Source organism: Salmo trutta, chromosome 19 (assembly GCF_901001165.1).
Source record: "Salmo trutta chromosome 19, fSalTru1.1, whole genome shotgun sequence".
Lineage (NCBI taxonomy): Eukaryota > Metazoa > Chordata > Actinopteri > Salmoniformes > Salmonidae > Salmo > Salmo trutta.
In genome coordinates this window covers 37,272,123-37,289,958 of record NC_042975.1, presented here as the reverse complement: position 1 = coordinate 37,289,958, position 17,836 = coordinate 37,272,123, and the positions used below count along the sequence as shown (strand labels likewise).

The following is a 17,836-nucleotide window of genomic DNA, read 5'->3' as shown; positions in this document are numbered from 1 at the left end:
TTTCTTCTTCTTCATTGGCTAATTGCTTCCAACTCATAGGAATCCCCACCCAATTGACTACTTTAAAATGATGGAAGACCTCAATGGTAATGTCCAGGGCTAAAACGAGTTATATCCATGATGAGTCCTCTATGTATCTTTATGACCACAGGCACAACGCTGATATAGAGTCGTTCTATCAGTGGATTCGTAACAACCTAACCATTATGAAACTTCTATTTGATCAAATAAGCCTCACGTAGCAGTTAGCAATTACATTTTGATGACCAAATTCGACCCTCTCATTGACCTCCATACAAAATTCCTCACTTCGTGGCCTTATTTTCTTGAGCAGAGTAAAACCTCTCGCTTCGCCTCTTCCTCTCTGTCTACACTCCTAATTGATAGGAAGAAACGATGGCTGCCAACAGCTGTCAGATCAAAGGTGAAAATACAGAAATACAACATTTCAATCCATTAGATTTACTGTAATGGAGAAAGTCATTGTGGGTAGTTCAGAGGTTGAAAAACTCTATTATTAACTTAAAATGAGTTGAGCTCTCTATACGCTTCTTCCATTTTCATGCTTAGAAAATGGCAAATTCAATTACTGTACACCACAAGTAACCAGGTAAATCTCCCCCTCTTCATTTGATGTGGAACACAAAACCAATCAAAGAATTTCCCGCTTGTTATTAATGACAAGCTTTGTTTGGCTTTGTATGGAGGAAAGGGCTTTAACATGCAAAGAGAGACCACTATGACAGGAAAACTATGGAAAAGTAAATTAATCATATGAAGTAGAGAGCCTTTGTCAAGATTGACAATTATGCTGTCTGCTTTTTGAGATAGTTTTTTATTTAAAGGGTTGTCTGTGAAATGTGAAATGAGTCGCTGGCCTATTTTTCTATTTCCCATTTGTTTGGTAAACCCAACAGTGCTTGGTGCTTCATAAATGTCTTGTAAATTGAAAATAAGCAATCCTATCAGAGGTAAACAACTTCTTTCTGTTGACTAAAATAAGTTGACATGTCGTCTTCAGAAAAACAATGAAGCATGGGGTAGCGGCATCAGTAGGGCGAACACTACATCATAGAGCTACCTGAATTCACAAGTTAAAGGATTTGATGTTTGGGGTATGTTTTCCAAAAACAAATGAAATCACCAAAAAGGTGTAACATGTTATTTACATAAAACAATATATTTGGTTGTAAAAAAAGAAAGCTTCTCCTTTAATTGAGTTTCCTGGCCATTGTGGGTAGATTCAGTGGACTGAAGCAATCAAATGAATGGATGCAGGAGCTCCATGGTTGATAATACCTCCTCAAGGAAGCCATTACTCAGTTGGCATGAGAGGGTGTTAGTAAGAGACTAGAAAACAAGGGTCTACCTTAGGCATGTTTTCACCCCCACGCTTTGTGTTCAAAACATCCATAACGTCTCATAGGTCTATCTAATGTACAACAGTGACAATAATGACAAATGAACACAATTAGGTCTGCAGGAGGGGTAGTGGTACTTGAACATCTTAAATTTGATGGAGTAGGTAGATCCTCCTTCCCTTATGGTAGATCTCATTGACTGCTCATTTAGGCCCCAAACGTATGTAGAGGTCACCCACTCTGCATAGAAGATGAGGAAGCCACCATGCTTGATGTGGCTATATGCTGACTTTCTGTTCTCACCTAAATGAACCTTGTTGATTAACCTGTGGTCGATATTCAACCTAATACAATGCCACCATTCATGTAGATCAGCAGATTGCTATCCAATACCTCCTCTTGGCCTTGTTTATCTCATCATTGTCAATTGTAATGAGATTGAAAGTTTGATGTGATGGCCAGATATTAATAACACCACCACATTTGATATTTTGTCTTTACATTTAGACAATGGTAACAACTGTTATTACTGCACATTCGCTCTACAGGCTGGGTGATGTGCTGTTGACATAGTTGTAACACTTTGCGCTCGCCTTCGCCCAAATAAACCAAAATACTGAATATTTATCATATTTTTGTTGATTTCAGATTTCTGTGTTGTCAATTCTCACCGGCAGACGTTACCAATTATGCATAGCTGCCTTCCAATTAACACTGTATACTGTAGCATCAAGTGTTTTTCAGACTGCTAAAATGACTAGAAATGAGGTGCTCTGTATCACCCACCTCCATAAACACCTTCAGATTGCTATTATGAAGAAACGTTCCCTATGACATCTGGCCAACGCACATAGAGGCATACTGTACCTTCACAAAATGGCAGTTTAACATAAGATACTACCTCATCAATAGAAAATACAGACAACAGAAGAAAAGTAATCAATTATAAAGATCAGTGATCAATAGTGATCCTCAGATCATCATTACAGACGTCTTGGGGGTGAAACAAGTATTTTAATGATCCAATTTCTTAGTTCCTCCTCCTGAACACCTTCCTCAAAGCAGCAAAAAGTATGGGATAAAAGCAGTTAATTTCTTTTGTCTAAATGACATCAGCCGAGTCGATACACTGTTGAGAACACAAAGACACTGATGATATGGCACTGACACAACATCAATGCAATTCCAGATTTCTGTCACATCAGCATAATGACCATATTCAAGACCACAAGCATATTCTTCCTAATTTCTTTCAATTACACAAAGACATGAATTGATTGGTCCTCTATTGACTGTTTTCTTGCTCTTAATAATGTATTTTTCAAGTGTCAGCTACAGCACTACAACAGACTCAATATCCCAGACAGTCTGGAGCTCAGTGCTGATCCAAAATGGATGTCCGCTGCAGGGACTCAATATCCCAGACAGTCTGGAGCTCAGTGCTGATCCAAAATGGATGTCCGCTGCAGGGACTCAAGATCCCAGACAGTCTGGAGCTCAGTGCTGATCCAAAATGGATGTCCGCTGCAGGGACTCAATATCCCAGACAGTCTGGAGCTCAGTGCTGATCCAAAATGGATGTCCGCTGCAGGGACTCAATATCCCAGACAGTCTGGAGCTCAGTGCTGATCCAAAATGGATGTCCGCTGCAGGGACTCAATATCCCAGAAAGTCTGGAGCTCAGTCCTGATCCAAAATGGATGTCCGCTGTCCATGACTGAACGATACAATTCAGTCAGTTTTCATGAGTGTTTCCGCAGACCGTGAGGAGGATTACCCAACACCACGGGATGCTGCGTTTACAGTGGCTTGGACAACAAAAACAAACATGTCTCAGATAACTTTATCCCTTTGTGAACCATACTTAAACTTAATTACGCTGTCTATGAAAATTGGCCCAGCAATTAAGCCCTGTGATATAATCTTCTATAAAACTGACCTTTGTACTCTCCCATCTTTAATTGGGCACATTAAAGATAGCGGCTAATGGTATTAAAACCTTTTCTAATTAAGGACCTGAGCAATGAGGGTTATTTTTCCCCCTTGTGTTCTTCTGTTCCGCCGGTCGGTCTATTCCCTCCCTGTACACTGCCGCCTACAGCTTGTTAGATAAAGGCAGTGGTTCCAAGGTCAAGTTCACAGTGAGGAGGAATTGGCCACCCTTCAGCATTAGCATAAATCAATGTAAGCACAGCATTCAGCATCACTGTCAGCTGTAAGAATTTAATAATAAATGTCTTAGACTCTCTCTCTCCCTCTCTCTCCCTCTCTCTCCCCCTCTCTCCCCCTCTCTCCCTCTCCCTATCTCTCTCTCCCTCTCCCAGGAGTGAACATATTAAGGCAGTTTGCCTGTTGGGAGCATTCATTAATTAGATTTAGGATGTATATCATTTGGCCAGGGAGGGAAATGGGATTGCATTCTGAGATTTGATTTTAATGATGTGCATTTCTTGCAGTTTACCAATAACTTAGAAGTACACAAGTAACTAACAGAAGTATATTCTGTTTTGTATTCTATTTAAGTACTACGCAGATGGAAAGGGTATTAATCTATGCATATTTATTCATGTCATATCTACACCATTTTTTATTGGTGCACAAAGGTGTAAATGTTCACACATAAGTGTTTAACAATGAAATAGTAATGTATGGTAATGTGCTATGTTGTGTATATTCTCATTAATGTCAACCTCTTCTGTTGGTGTGTTGCAGGCATTTCCTGTTCAAACATGGCTCAGGTTCCTCTGCCCTGTTCAGCGCTGCCAGTCAGAACTACCCTCTGACATCTAACACAGTGTACTCCCCACCCCCACGGCCCCTACCCAGGAGCACCTTCTCCAGACCCATGTTCACCTTCAACAAGCCCTACAAGTGCTGCAACTGGAAATGCACTGCCTTAAGCGCCACCGCTATCACCGTAACCCTCGCCCTCCTGCTCACATACGTCATTGGTAAGTTGGGTATTTCTCCCTATCTATATTATCTATATTTATTGAACAATTCAGTATAGTACAAAAGCATAACATTTCCGTATGGAGTGATTTCAATGCCAACAGAAACTGTATTTGAATTCAATATTTTTGAATATGTATTTTAGATTTTTAATTCAATATTTCTGAATGTGTAATGCACAAAATGTAATATTTGAATTAGTAAATTGAACTTGTATTTCATCATTTGAAACTGAATTAAATTAATATTGCATTCAGTTTTTAAATTAAATGTAAATTTAAGTGAATATTCAAATTCAATATTTATTTATTCAGTTTAAATATGGTGCATATTGCATTAATTGTCTGTGTATCAAGTTTACAAACTATATTTTAAAGTTGACCAAAGTTTCATATATTTAACTTCTCAGATGCATTCAGATTCAGTTTTAAAATTCAGTTCTCTAAATTCAGATTCAAAACCATAGACATCCTGGTACTTTTCCAGCAAGGAAAGGTAGAAGATAATATTTTTTATTATTTAACTGGGCAAGTCAGTTAAAAACAGCTTCTTATTTACAATGACGGCCTACCCCGGCCAAACCTGGACAACGCTGGGCCAATTGTGCGATGCCCTACGGGACTTCCAAACACGTCCAGATGTGATGCAGCCTGGATTCAAACCAGGGACTACAGTGATGCCTCTTGCACTGAGATGCAGTGCCTTAGACCGCTGCGCCAGTCGGGAGCCGAGAGAACAGATAGAATTTTTGTGTTTTTTGTGCCCTTTGTGTTAATCAGGTTTCTGACGGTTTCTGAAGCCAATGTGGCATGTTGAATTTATTTTCTTCTCATGAATTTGGCTCTAGCGTTTGAACCATTATGACCCTATTCCCAAAAGTTAAGACCCTCTGGAACATGGTCGTGCTTTCTGTTCCCCTCTATGATGCTCAGAGGATGCACAGGAGACCTGAAGACGTGTTAGTTTGACATGTGTTGGTTTGTGTTAGACATGTAATAGTTTCAAGCCTCCTGCAAGGGTGCTCATTATAAGGGTGACTGACTGGGTTAAGACTTTGTTAGCCTCCTGAGCTAAAGCCTAAGTTCTGTTACTTGGATGGGTCTCGAGGAGGAGGTCAAAGTTGAGTGAAGTGTAACACAGGTGGTTCGGGGAACACGCTTACATGATGAGTAACTTGTCAGAGACCTGAAAAGTGACATTGTCTAGTGCACTGGAGGCCTGGTTTAGAACCCCATCAGTCAAACTAACACGTCTTCAGGTCTCAGGCAAGGTCGCATGTATGAGGTCAAAAGGGGGTGAAATATAACTAAGGCCCATGCTCTTTTGATGAGTAACCTTGCTGGAGACTTGAAGACTTGTGTTAGCTTCCTGAACTCATCCCTATGGGCTTTAGCTAAGTGGGCTCTAACACAGTCTTGTAACACGCAGTAGATCCGGTTCAAACCCAGTCAGTCAAAAGAGAAAGATTAAATAGGGAGTGGAAAAGCTTTCCTTGGAAGGGCTATGACAGGGCTATTCAACTATATTTTTATGGGGGCCAAATTGTGTTTTTTGTCACACTCCCTTCTAATGTGTCTAATGTTCCAGAGAGTCTTAGCTTTCAGGAATGGGGTCATAATAGCTCAGAGCCCAAACGGTTCAAACGCAAAAATTCATAGGAAGAAAATGAATTCAACATGCCACATTGGTTTCAGAAACCGTCAGAAACCTGATTAACATGGCGAGCGTTTGATTCTATCTGTTCTCTTCTACCATTCCTTGCTGGCAAAGTACCAGGATGATGTCTCTGGTTTTGAATCTGAATTTAGAGAACCACATTTGAAAACTGAATCTGAATACATCCGAAAAGTTGAATATATGAAACTTTGGTAAACTTGAAATTGTCATTTGTAAACAAAGACAATGAATGCAATATCTACCATATTGACAATGAGTATATAAATACAGAATTTTAATATTCAATTAAATTGAAATTGAATTTTAGAACATGTGATTCAATTTGACCATTACAAATGCTAAAATATATAGTATTTAAATTCAATGTCTTAATATAAATTCCAAAATATAGAATTTAAATTCAATGTCTTAATACAAATTCCAAAATATAGAATTTAAATTCAATGTCTTAATACAAATTAAAAAAAATGCATATACAGATACTATTGGCACTGAAATCGCTCTATATTTCCACTTGTATTTACTTTCTTTGTCTCATTCTCCAACTATTTCCCAGTGTCATTCTTATTTTATTTCATGCACTAGGATAAATGGATAGTTTCGTTGAAAATCCATCCAAAAGTTGTTTGTGTCTGTAAGATACAGGAAGCAAACATTCCTTAAGTTCTATCTGAGGGTAATTATTTATTTCCACGGTTTTTAATCCCATTGAACCTGTACTGGCCGTTGGATTTGTATCGTCATGTCATTTTGGTATTGTAACTGTCATATTGGTTGTGTTCTTGTCCTTTATAACTGTAAACAACAGTATTTGGAGAAGAGACATACAGAAAAGGACAGGTAGACTGTTGCATAACACTTTACATTAGGTAGCTATTGTTCAGCCTTTATTCTACAGTATGAAAGGATGTCATGTACCAGGTAGGTGCTCCAGTAGAGATAGTTATTTATACTTCCCACTGTTTCCTAGAAGAAGAAAATACAAAAACAGGTCCATGCCAAGGTGGTAATGTAAGTAGGCCTACTCCATAACTACATGGACTTACTAGTGTACATTAAGTACGATGTAGTTGCAGTACATATGATATTACACTGGTAGTTAATCTATATGGCCTCTATAATATCAATTATAGATACATATTGATAGTATTTAATTAAGAGAACGCGTTACTTTGTTGCAACCTTGTTTTCATCAGTATCCATTTTAGATTCAGATATCAATGAGGTCATATTGCCTACTATTTTCACTAAGATTATCAATAAACCTAGTGATCAAAGAGCAACAACAGATTGATCGTTTAAGGTCCGTAGCCATGAGTATGATGTCTAAGGCATTGTCTTTCAGTCTGGCATAGTGTTGTCTCTAGGACTGACTGATATTAATATGAGGGCATTGTAACCTTCATGTGCCATGTCTATGGATGGCTCTGACCCAGAGACGTCTGTGTGTTTTTCCTAATTGAGATGATGCCCTTAAGCTTCCAACACTAGATCGATAAAGATCTTAGGAAATGCAACACAGAGCAAGATGGAAGACTTTAGACCTCCAATTTTGATCCTCAGACCTGCAATTTACTAAACTGCATGACCGTGCATGAACACCCCTTTAATAAGGCCATTTCAAAGGTAGCCATCAGCCCGTTTGGTGTGCAGGCGAGGGATAGGGATTGTAAATCCTCCGCTGTCTAACAAACGTTGACTGCATCTTAACAGCTCTCTGCTTTATTATTCATTTGTCTACTATAAATGCTACATTACCAATTTTGAATTGACCAAAAAATCTATATGGCTACGGTAGTAGGCTACATGAATAAAATGCTGATTACATTCCTGAGTTTGAAATACAGTTGCAAACAGCTTTGAAATTAGCAGCTAAATGTTTATTCCCTCTAGTTATTAGGCACTCAGTCCAAATCATAAATGAACAGATGTACTGTCATCACAAATAATGTTGGTACTGTAAATAAAAATGTCAAATAAATAACAAAGGTGGAAAATCTATTACCCACAAGTCTCTCCTCGGGGGTGACACATCACAAATCTCAATGAACATGGAAGGTACCAGTCATCACAAATCACAGATTTGTGTCAAGGCTCTCTCTGTGCCTTGACACAGGCCTTTATGGCTTTGCTTGATGTCACCATTGGTGTGATCAACCCTGCTATTTATTTATATACTGTATTTACTCTATCTGTTTTGGTTCATGCTAGTCTGGACCCCAGAATAGACATTACCATGGCATTTGTTTGCTGTAGTTGCAGCAGGACCGCAGGGGCTGGGCTGGAGCAGCCAGTTGTAACATTTGCATTGCAGCGATTTGCTGAGCATGCATCCATCTCTTCAAGCATGTTTTAAATGGACAGTATTTGTCTTCATAAGACTCCATCAAAAGCACATGTATGCACATTTAGCCATATCAGAAGTAGAATGTATCATACTGTGTAACTGATTTGCAAATCGTTGTGATGTGTTCCAGTTCTAGCACAACAACAAAGGAAACACACTGGCGCATGGGAAGGGCACGTTCCACTTTATTCTCCACTTGCGGAAGTTCTCTTTCAAATAACTAAACAAACTTTTCTGATGAGAATGCATTGCTGTTTGTGTAGAGCATCCTTGAAACTCCAGGAGGTGGTGGGGCCAGTGAAAGGTTAAGATGTAAGGACAATCTGTGTTTGACACTTTGTAGACCCCCCACCATACAGCTATTTTGACTCCACACAACACAAGAAGAGGAATGCCTCAAAGACAACGGTGACATGTCATTGTGTCATACTTAGAGGAGGTGCACAAGCCCCAGGGCGGTTAATGAATGATGAAAATGTTATGGAGAGGCAGAAATAGAAGAACATGCAGGCATACTGCTGATATAGCACAGTAAGCCACACTGTCTGACTCCGACTGGGAGTAAGTACCTACTACTCCATTCTCCTCAGAAACACTCTTCATTCACTAAGGGGACAACCTGGTGCTAATTAAAATGCTCCAAAATGTCACCCACATACCCAGAGGTGATATAAGCAGAACAGGAAGTTACAGTTGCCTGTTTTCAAAGTCAGAACGCTGTCAACACAGGAAGGAACAATGTCTCCCCTGCCACCTCCACCACCTCCTTCACCCCTTTCTCTCTCCTCCTTCATCTCTGTGATTGAGTAGTCCCACAGCGGTTCTTTCAACTGCAACACTTCACCTGCAAAATGACTGCCAATTCATTACTTTTCCAATTATGTTTATTAGTGCAATAACTTATAAGCAATTAAACTCCTCTACCTTTTGAGGAGTGTTTTTGGTATTGAGTAAAAGAAAAGCCTTAATGAAGTTTAGATATCTCTTTCCAATGTGTATTGAAAGGCTGTGACTCAGAGAGGAGAACAATATTCCTTGGAGAAAATGAAATGTTTAGATTTTTCAGTTCATTAGGGCACTGTAAAGGATAGCTGTCAGCTGTGGTATTGGTTTAACAGACGGAAAAGTGTTAGGATCAATAAGACTGAGTAATGTCAAAGTGTCCGAGTCAGAGTCTCTGTGAAAGGGAACTGGGCAGCCAAGGAATTTATGATTCCAGGCGACTTGCCTTGAAGGTAGCAGACCTTTCATGCCTCATTGTGATCGTATTGATCGATCCATTTTCTCTTCAGTGTCTCATTAGTATTCTGGTCGTGACTCTATAAACCAAACAATGCCCTTTTTGAAGAGAGAGGAGGCTGGGGTGCAGGGGGCAGTCAGTGAATTATTTCACCCAGTACAGGGAAGTTTAGATCAAGTGCCAATCTCTACTGGAACTGACACCTCTCCTGAAGCTCAGAATGGACTTTGAGCACAGTAGCTGTGGGACTAATACCAATAGCACTGGTATTAGGAAGTATCTTTTCCCCATACTCAACCATGGTTAATGAACCTCTTCCTGTTATTGGCAACAATAGAGAACGTAGCGTAGGCAGAGGCTATGTGTCATACTGAAACATGCTCTGGGAATGATCAACATAATAATCTATCTGCCATGATAGTGTGGTAAGAATAACCTTTAGTGTGTTTTGCCACTATGCCCGCCATCTCTCTCTCTCTCTCTCTCTCTCTCTCTCTCTGTCTCTCTGTCTCTCTTTCTCTAGTGCCTCTTCTATTCTTAAAGAGCTGATTGGCTCTGGTTCAGTCCCTTAGAGAACATCTTTTTAACAGTACAAAGTGTCACCCGTCTGCATACTGGCAGCCATTTTGACAAAGAGCCAAGTATGACTTACCTTTCATGTTTTGTCCTCTGGTGCCACTGTGCCAATGTGAAGTCTCACCTGACTAAGCAGGTCTTTACTTTCAGATGACTTGCTGCTAGTGTTACAGTAGGTGACTGTGTCCCACATCTTTAATGGAACTCTATTGCAATATTCCATCGTTTAAATTATGGGGCAGAACAATTTTCGGTTCTGGTGCCTTCAGAAAGTATTCACACCCCTTGACTTTTTCCACACTTTGTTGTGTTACAAAGTGTTATTAAAATTGAATTAATTGTAATTTTTTGTTAACAATCTACACAAAATACTAAATACAAAAATTATGGAAAATAAACCACTAATAAATCTTGATTAGATGATAAGTATTCAACCCCCAAAGTCAATACATGTTAGAATCACATTTGGCAGCGATTACAGCTGTGAGTATTTCTGGGTCAGTCTCCAAGAGCTTTGCACACCAGGATTGTACAATATTTTCCCATTATTCTTTAAAAGATTATTCACGATCTGTCAAGTTGGTTGTTGATTATTGCTAGACAGCCATTTTCTAGTCTTGCCATAGCTTTTCAAGCTGATTTAAGTCAAAACTGTCGTTCTGCCCCTGAACAAGGCAGGTAACCCACTGTTCCTAGGCCGTCATTGAAAATAAGAATTTGTTCTTAACTGATGTGCCTAGTTAAATAAAGGTACAAAAAATAAAAAGTGTAACTAGGCCACTCAGGAACATTCAATGTTGTTTTGGTAAGCATCTCCAGTGTATATTTGGCCTTGTGTTTTAGGAAATTGTCCTGCTGAAAGGTGAATTTGTCTCCCAGTGTCTGTTTGAAAGCAGACTGGACCAAGTTTTCCTCTAGGATTTTGCCTATGCTTAGCTGTATTCCGTTTCTTTTTATCCTAAAAAACTCCCTAGTCCTTGCCGATGACAAGCATACCAATAACATGATGCAGCCACCACCATGCTTGAAAATATGAAGAGTTGTTCTCAGTGATGTGTTGGATTTGCCCCAAACATAATGCTTTGTATTCAGGACAAGGGCGCATGTATCTTTGTAGTGACTGGGTGTAAGTGTCTGGATAAGAGTGTCTGCTAAAATGACTAAAATGTATTGATACACCATCCAAACTGTAATTAGTAACTTCACCATGCTTAAAGGGATATTCAATGTCTGTTGTTTTTTTTACCAATAGGTGCCCTTCTTTTTTTTGAACCATCGGAAAACCTACCTGGTTTTTGTGGTTGAATCTCTGCTTGAAATGTGATGCTCAACTGAGGAACCTTACAGATAATTGTATGTGTGGGGTACAGAGATGGGGTAGTCATTCAAAAATCATTTTAAACACTATTATTGCACACACAGTGAGTCCATGCAACTTATTATGTGACTTGTTCAGCACATTTTTACTCCTGAACTTATTTAGGCTTGCCATAACAAAAGGGTTGAATACTTATTGACTCAAGACATTTCAGATTTTCATTTTTTTTTTTTTTCATTTCTAAAGATTGCTAAGAACATAATTCCACTTTGACATTATGGGGTATTGTGTATAGGTCAGTGACACAAAATTTAAATGTAAATCAATTTTAAATTCAGGATGTAACACAACAAACGTGGAAAAAGTAAAGGGGTGTGAATACTTTCTGAAGGCACTGTGCCATCACAACAGTATTGCTGTATCATTAATATTAATTAATTGATTGATAATTTGTAAGATGATAGTTGTAGAAATTACTACCGTAGTACCAAATATGTAATTGTAAGTTACTTTACCCAGCTTGAACTTTTACTACTGCAACTGCTCAGTAGTACCCCTGCTAGTAGTACCACTACTGGTAGTACTACTATTAACTTGCGAGCTAATATGACGTGGGAGGCAACCAGTTCCATGTGGTGCAATGCTTTCAGTCTGTGAACTGAACTGCATTTAGGAAAATCCTCCTTGGATTCCCGATCTGTGGAAACAAGTGGTGTTGGATCCTACACATCCAGCCACCTGCTGAGAATCCAATCCAGTGCTTGCTCTTCATTACCCCTCCCCAAAGTCTTCCCACAGAACTCTGCAGGGCACCAATACATAGTAATGCAAACTGATGCCCCCAGTAATCTCACTATCACATGGATAAAGCCCTGATTTGTAGCTACTTCAACTAGGTGGGGGCCTGGTGTTGTAGGTCAACTAATTTTGCCCTCCAAACACTCAGTTCATGTGTTGTGATTTAGTTATTTCTGGGCACATTTACTGACTAGTTTACAGCGTTGCCTGGAGGGCCTTTCAGGGGGCAGGTGCTCAAAATGTACAACTTTTTTTTTTAGCGTAGGTCTATTTATTTCTGCAACAACATACTCACTCATCATCACACATTGTAATCAAGCTAGTTACAGTGCCTCCTAAAGACATGATTGACATCGGGAAAAGAGGGTGGGCTATCAGCCGATCATTGATGTTGAGGTTTGATGTAAATCTCTAGTTAGCTAGCTCGATGTCTTTTACTCTTGTCTTTCTGCCTCTCTCTGCTGCGCTTAGCCAACAAGACCGAATATTGATGATGTAGGCTATATCAAGTGTTCTTAAGTATTCATTCAATGGTATGCTGCTGTGGCAGTACTGATGATATTTAAACGAGGTAGCTAACAACACACACTCGACCGGTGACCGCATCTCTCAAGCCATGTATGTTTGGATACCGGAGGCACGCAATCTCCGTACAGGACAGACTAGGGAAAAGGCGCAACTGGGCGCGCGCAATCTCCGTACGGGACAGATCAGCAGGCGCAACCAACGGACTGGCATGTGCTCTGCACAGATAGAGATAGAGCCCTATCTGTTTCCGTTTCAAGTTTTAATGTCACGTGCACAAGTACACTAAAATGCCATTCTTGCGAGCTCTAAACTCAACAATGCAGTAATCAATATCAATGTAGCACTAAAAATAACATAAGGTAGAACAAAAACACGCGAGAAATAGAAATAAGAAGTAAGAAGAACACGAGAAAGTAAGTAAGCTAAACAGGGTCAGTTCCAATACCATATTTACAATGTGCAGGGTTACTGGATCAATAAAGGTAGATATGTATAGGGGTATGGTGACTAGGCATCAGAATCTAGGATGATTGCACTGTGTGTGTGAGCAAATGACGTGTGCTCGTGTGCATGCTTGTGCGTGTGCGTGCATGCTTTTGTGTGTTTGTTGGAGTGTCAGTGAGTGTGTAGAGTCCTGTGAGTGTGCATAGAAAAGGTGCAAAACAAATACAAGGGTCAACTCAGATAGTCCGTGCAGCCATTTATTTTGCTGGTTGCCTGTGAAATTAACAGCTATGGATGAAACGTAATTGACTTTATGCCTCTAAATTGGAATTAGAGTCATTATAAATGTGTGGAGTAAAGGCTGAAGGTGCAAGTAGCTATTTAGGTTTGTGGTCCATTAAAGGGCACATCTCATACTATCATGTCTTCGTGGGGAACACTGACTTGAGCTCTAAAATGTGCATGTTTTACTCCAGACCTAATCGTTTTGGATCATGTTGTTGAGAATACAGGGTGAACTTTGATGATTCATAATTCTGATTTCCATTTATTTTCCTGTAGAGCAAAAACAATTGTATGGGGATTATTATTTATTTTTATTAGCAACAAGATGATCATAATGTGATTAAACAGTTTGGCCTGAATCAATTAACAAGTTACAAGACAATAGTTCAATGTGGCAGTTGCCTCCTGAGCCAAACATTCCCTCTCTTTCTTATTTAGAGAGAACATCTAATCAAATCTTCTCTTCCTCATTATTGGTAAACCCCAAACAAAACTCTTATCTGTTATTGAGGCGATATGTTTCTCTCTCAATTTCATTACAACTTTACAGCTGTCTGTTTCTCGGGTCTACCCAAGTAGTAGAGGACAAGGGCTTAATCTAATTCTTCCCTCTAAACTGCATAATCAGAATATGCATTATACATTTTAAAAGCAGATAGCATCAATTATTCCTCCACTGACTATGTAAAACAGATGCAAATTCGCATGAACTACTTTCACTCTAATTAGGCTTTCCCACTCAGCTGTCTGCAAAAACAAAAAAAAAACATTTCAACAGGCATTCTTTAAGACCTTCCTGCAATATGACTGCCCTAGCTGCGGTTTAAAGACAGATGAAAAAGAAAACACTTTGAAGTGATCAGGGGTGAATTACGTTGATCTGAGTATCTAAATGCTGCGCTAGTGAGGGGACGGCTGTTATGCAGAGCAGCACCTTTCTCAAATACAATGTCTGTCTCCACCATGTCTAATCAGTGCAGAGGCGTCCTGCTGGGTTTGGGATTGGTTAAGGCTCATGAGTCAGGTGGTATACATAGTAGTTAACTGCTGCTTATCCTGCTATCCTCCCTCATTTTGGTTGTTAGGTGTTTGTGTTTTCCTCTGCAATGAGTTAGTGCATGTCTCTGTTTGTGTTTCGCCTTTGTTCACCTTTGTTTAACCACTCCTACGTTGTTATGGGGCATTGTGTTGTTGTGGATCGTAATGCAGTGATTCACCTATTGCAGATTGAGAAACCATGAGAGGTGTGATGTGTTTGTCAAGTGCACGATTGTCTGGAGCTTTTTTAAATATTTAAATAGCTTCCAAATTATCTCAGAAAATATTTTCCCTAATAGATTTGAATGCTTACCCTGCCAGTGGGTAACTGGCTCTGCCATTCTTAGAAATGCTCTCTGGATTACTGGGAAAGGAACTACATAATGTGAGGAATCTCTGTTTCTCAATTAATTCCATTCCGTAGTCTCACATTAAATAAATATTTAATTTTGACCATATTGGTTTTCTTTAATCCATTACTTAGAAAGTCACATACTTTATCCTCCCTTTCTTTGGAGATTAGACAGCTACTTATCAATATTCCATTAAATAGATTTCATGAACCTCATACTGTAACCTACCACCCTTACATCTAGTTAAAAAAGTATACTTTTTTTATTTGTTTAATTACATTGGTATGTAGTAGATGAGATATCAGCGAAGTTGACAGGAGAAAAATTGCTTTTCGGTGTTGTAATAAGCATAGGAGCAGCAGGATGTCTTACAATCAGTATGTTAGTGTGTCTCGCTCCTAGCACTAATGACTAGTCCTCTGTCAAATAACTACAATTGTAATATACAGCCAAAGTGCAGGAACCTTGTAGCACATCCACCCTGTAGTTAGTTACTGTTTGCTGCAGACAGGTTTAATCAGATGTCTTACTCTTAGGTTTTGAATGATTAATGCCCTGGGGTTCTCTTTCTAGCACTAATCCTCCCGCCCCATGCTAAACCATGGCTCTCCCCTACAGCAGTGCACTTGTTTGGGCTGACCTGGCACCTGCAGCCAGCAGATGGGCAGCTCTATGAGAATGGACTCAGCAAACTGGACAGAGACTCAGAGAGCATAGACATAACCTTCACGCCCTTCGGTCTGCCCGGCCTCAATAACACCAACAAAGGTAAGCGGTGGTGGGCAAAGATTGATGTTATGAAGCCTACAGGTTTTGATTCACATTGTCAGACCACACAACAAAAGCTAGAGCAAGGGGTGATCCATGGGCTCTCTCCTCCTATTTGTCTTCCTCTGTGTTTACATAAGAAACCTGTTGTTTCATAACCAGCGTGTTGGATGCAATATGTTTCGACAGGGAGAATGATTTCCTTCTTGTGCGATGCTTATTGCGGGTCAGATAAAAGAGCCGGTAGGAAGGTGGGTGGGTGACGCAGAGGTCATCCTCCAGTTAATACTCCTCGTGTTCACAGGGCATCCTCCAGTTAAAACTCCTCGTGTTCACAGGGCATCCTCCAGTTAAAACGTCTCATGTGTTCACAGGGCATCCTCGAGTTAAAACGTCTCATGTGTTCACAGGGCATCCTCGAGTTAAAACTGCTCATGTGTTCACAGGGCATCCTCGAGTTAAAACTGCTCATGTGTTCACAGGGCATCCTCGAGTTAAAACTCCTCATGTGTTCACAGGGCATACTCGAATTAAAACTCCTCGTGTTCACAGGGCATCCTCCAGTTAAAACGTCTCATGTGTTCACAGGGCATCCTCCAGTTAAAACGTCTCATGTGTTCACAGGGCATCCTCGAGTTAAAATGCCTCATGTGTTCACAGGGCATTGCCTCCATTAGCACGATAAAGATCTGATTATATACATTTCCCACTTCCGAAAAAAATAATAACCTCATAGAATCTTCGAGATAGAGATATAGCATTATTCCAATAACACCAGACCAACCCTGGGGTCCCAAATACCGCAGACGTACAATTCCATTGCGGCAATGAGTGAAATAATTCAGTTCCATTCCACATAATTCAATTCCATTTCTATAAGCACGTGAACCAGAAAATGTTCTCTGCAACTAGGGCAATGTTGAAGAGTAGATTAAAATCAAATCAGTTATGAAAATATTGGATTGCCCCTGCATAAGCACATAATGGATCTCAGTAAAAGCTTGGTGTCTGAGTTTCAATATTCCCATATCATAGCCCTCTGACACATCCATCCTTTCTCCTCAAAGGGGAGGAATAGGAAACTACAGGTAGTACTGCTAGATTGAGACAGTATGTAAGGCTGTGTACACTCTGTGGCTAGTACAATGTAGCGCAGCTGTGCTGGGTTACATTAGCATGCATTGACTATGAAGTAATCATGAGGAGCTTCATGTGCAGTTAATTAAAGTAAGAGAGTGTGGATTAATCCCCTAGCAGGCTACAGCCCACAGCGTCATCCTTAACTCTTTCAGACCAGAGGTCCTCCAGCAAGCTCCACTTCTGAACCTCCCTGTTCTACGAAACAAATTAGAATGACGTGACAGTTTATCCACTTTAGGCCATAGTATACAACGCCTTACAGAATTATTATGTATATTTTTTTATCGTACTTATCTTTCATTGGCATTTCTCACTTGTAGTTCTGGGAATTTTCTTAGAGCTTCAGACTTTTTTGTTATTGGATCTTCCCATAGGATGATGTGTTGGCCCAGTCCCTATAATTGAGCCTCTGTATTTGGTCTAAGTATGTACATTTTCTTTAGAGTAGCAATCAGATTTGTATTTTTATTTAACTTGTATTTTTTATCCCAGCCCACGTCCCCTCAGGAGGCCTTTTGCTTTTTGGTAGGCCGTCATTGTAAATAAGCATTTGTTCATAAACTGGCTTGCCTAGTTAAATAAAGGTTAAAGAAAATACAAATATTATTATCAGCATAGATCTGATGGATGAAAGGGAATAGAATAGTCTCAATCAACAGACAGTCCCAAGTATTAAAATCTTGTTCTATTCAGCTGTCCAATTGTGAGGGAAAATTATAACTAATTGGAAAGACGGTTTCATTTCATTGTAAATAGATTACTGGAATAATTGTTTTATCAGGGTAACCCTTAGGCTATGAGAATTAATTTGCTTGTATGCCAGACTATTTTGAAGCGCTTTTCTAATTTACCTCTCCCCACCCCCACCCTCTGAACCCAGTTTAAGTGACAGGTGAGATGGCCTGCAGGAGAGGCACCAGCTAGATATGCCTTCATTACCCTGTAATGAGTTCTGTGGTGGCAGTGGCACAGACCAAACACCACCTCTCCTAAACAGCGTAACACAGCTAT

The 17,836-nt window shown here is 39.8% G+C and overlaps 1 protein-coding gene across 8 annotated transcripts in view; it reads left to right on the top strand.

Annotated features, from left to right (window-relative positions):
* LOC115154524 (teneurin-1) overlaps nt 1-17,836 on the top strand; it is a 184,939-nt gene that overhangs the window by 102,306 nt on the left and 64,797 nt on the right. For 7 of the 8 annotated variants that reach the window (XM_029700824.1, XM_029700823.1, XM_029700821.1 and 4 more), the window contains 2 exons: nt 4,074-4,312; nt 15,536-15,685. In XM_029700824.1, the coding sequence (XP_029556684.1) occupies nt 4,074-4,312; nt 15,536-15,685 (389 nt within the window). The remainder of the gene's footprint in view (nt 1-4,073; nt 4,313-15,535; nt 15,686-17,836) is intronic. The other variant, XM_029700822.1, reaches the window with a different exon arrangement.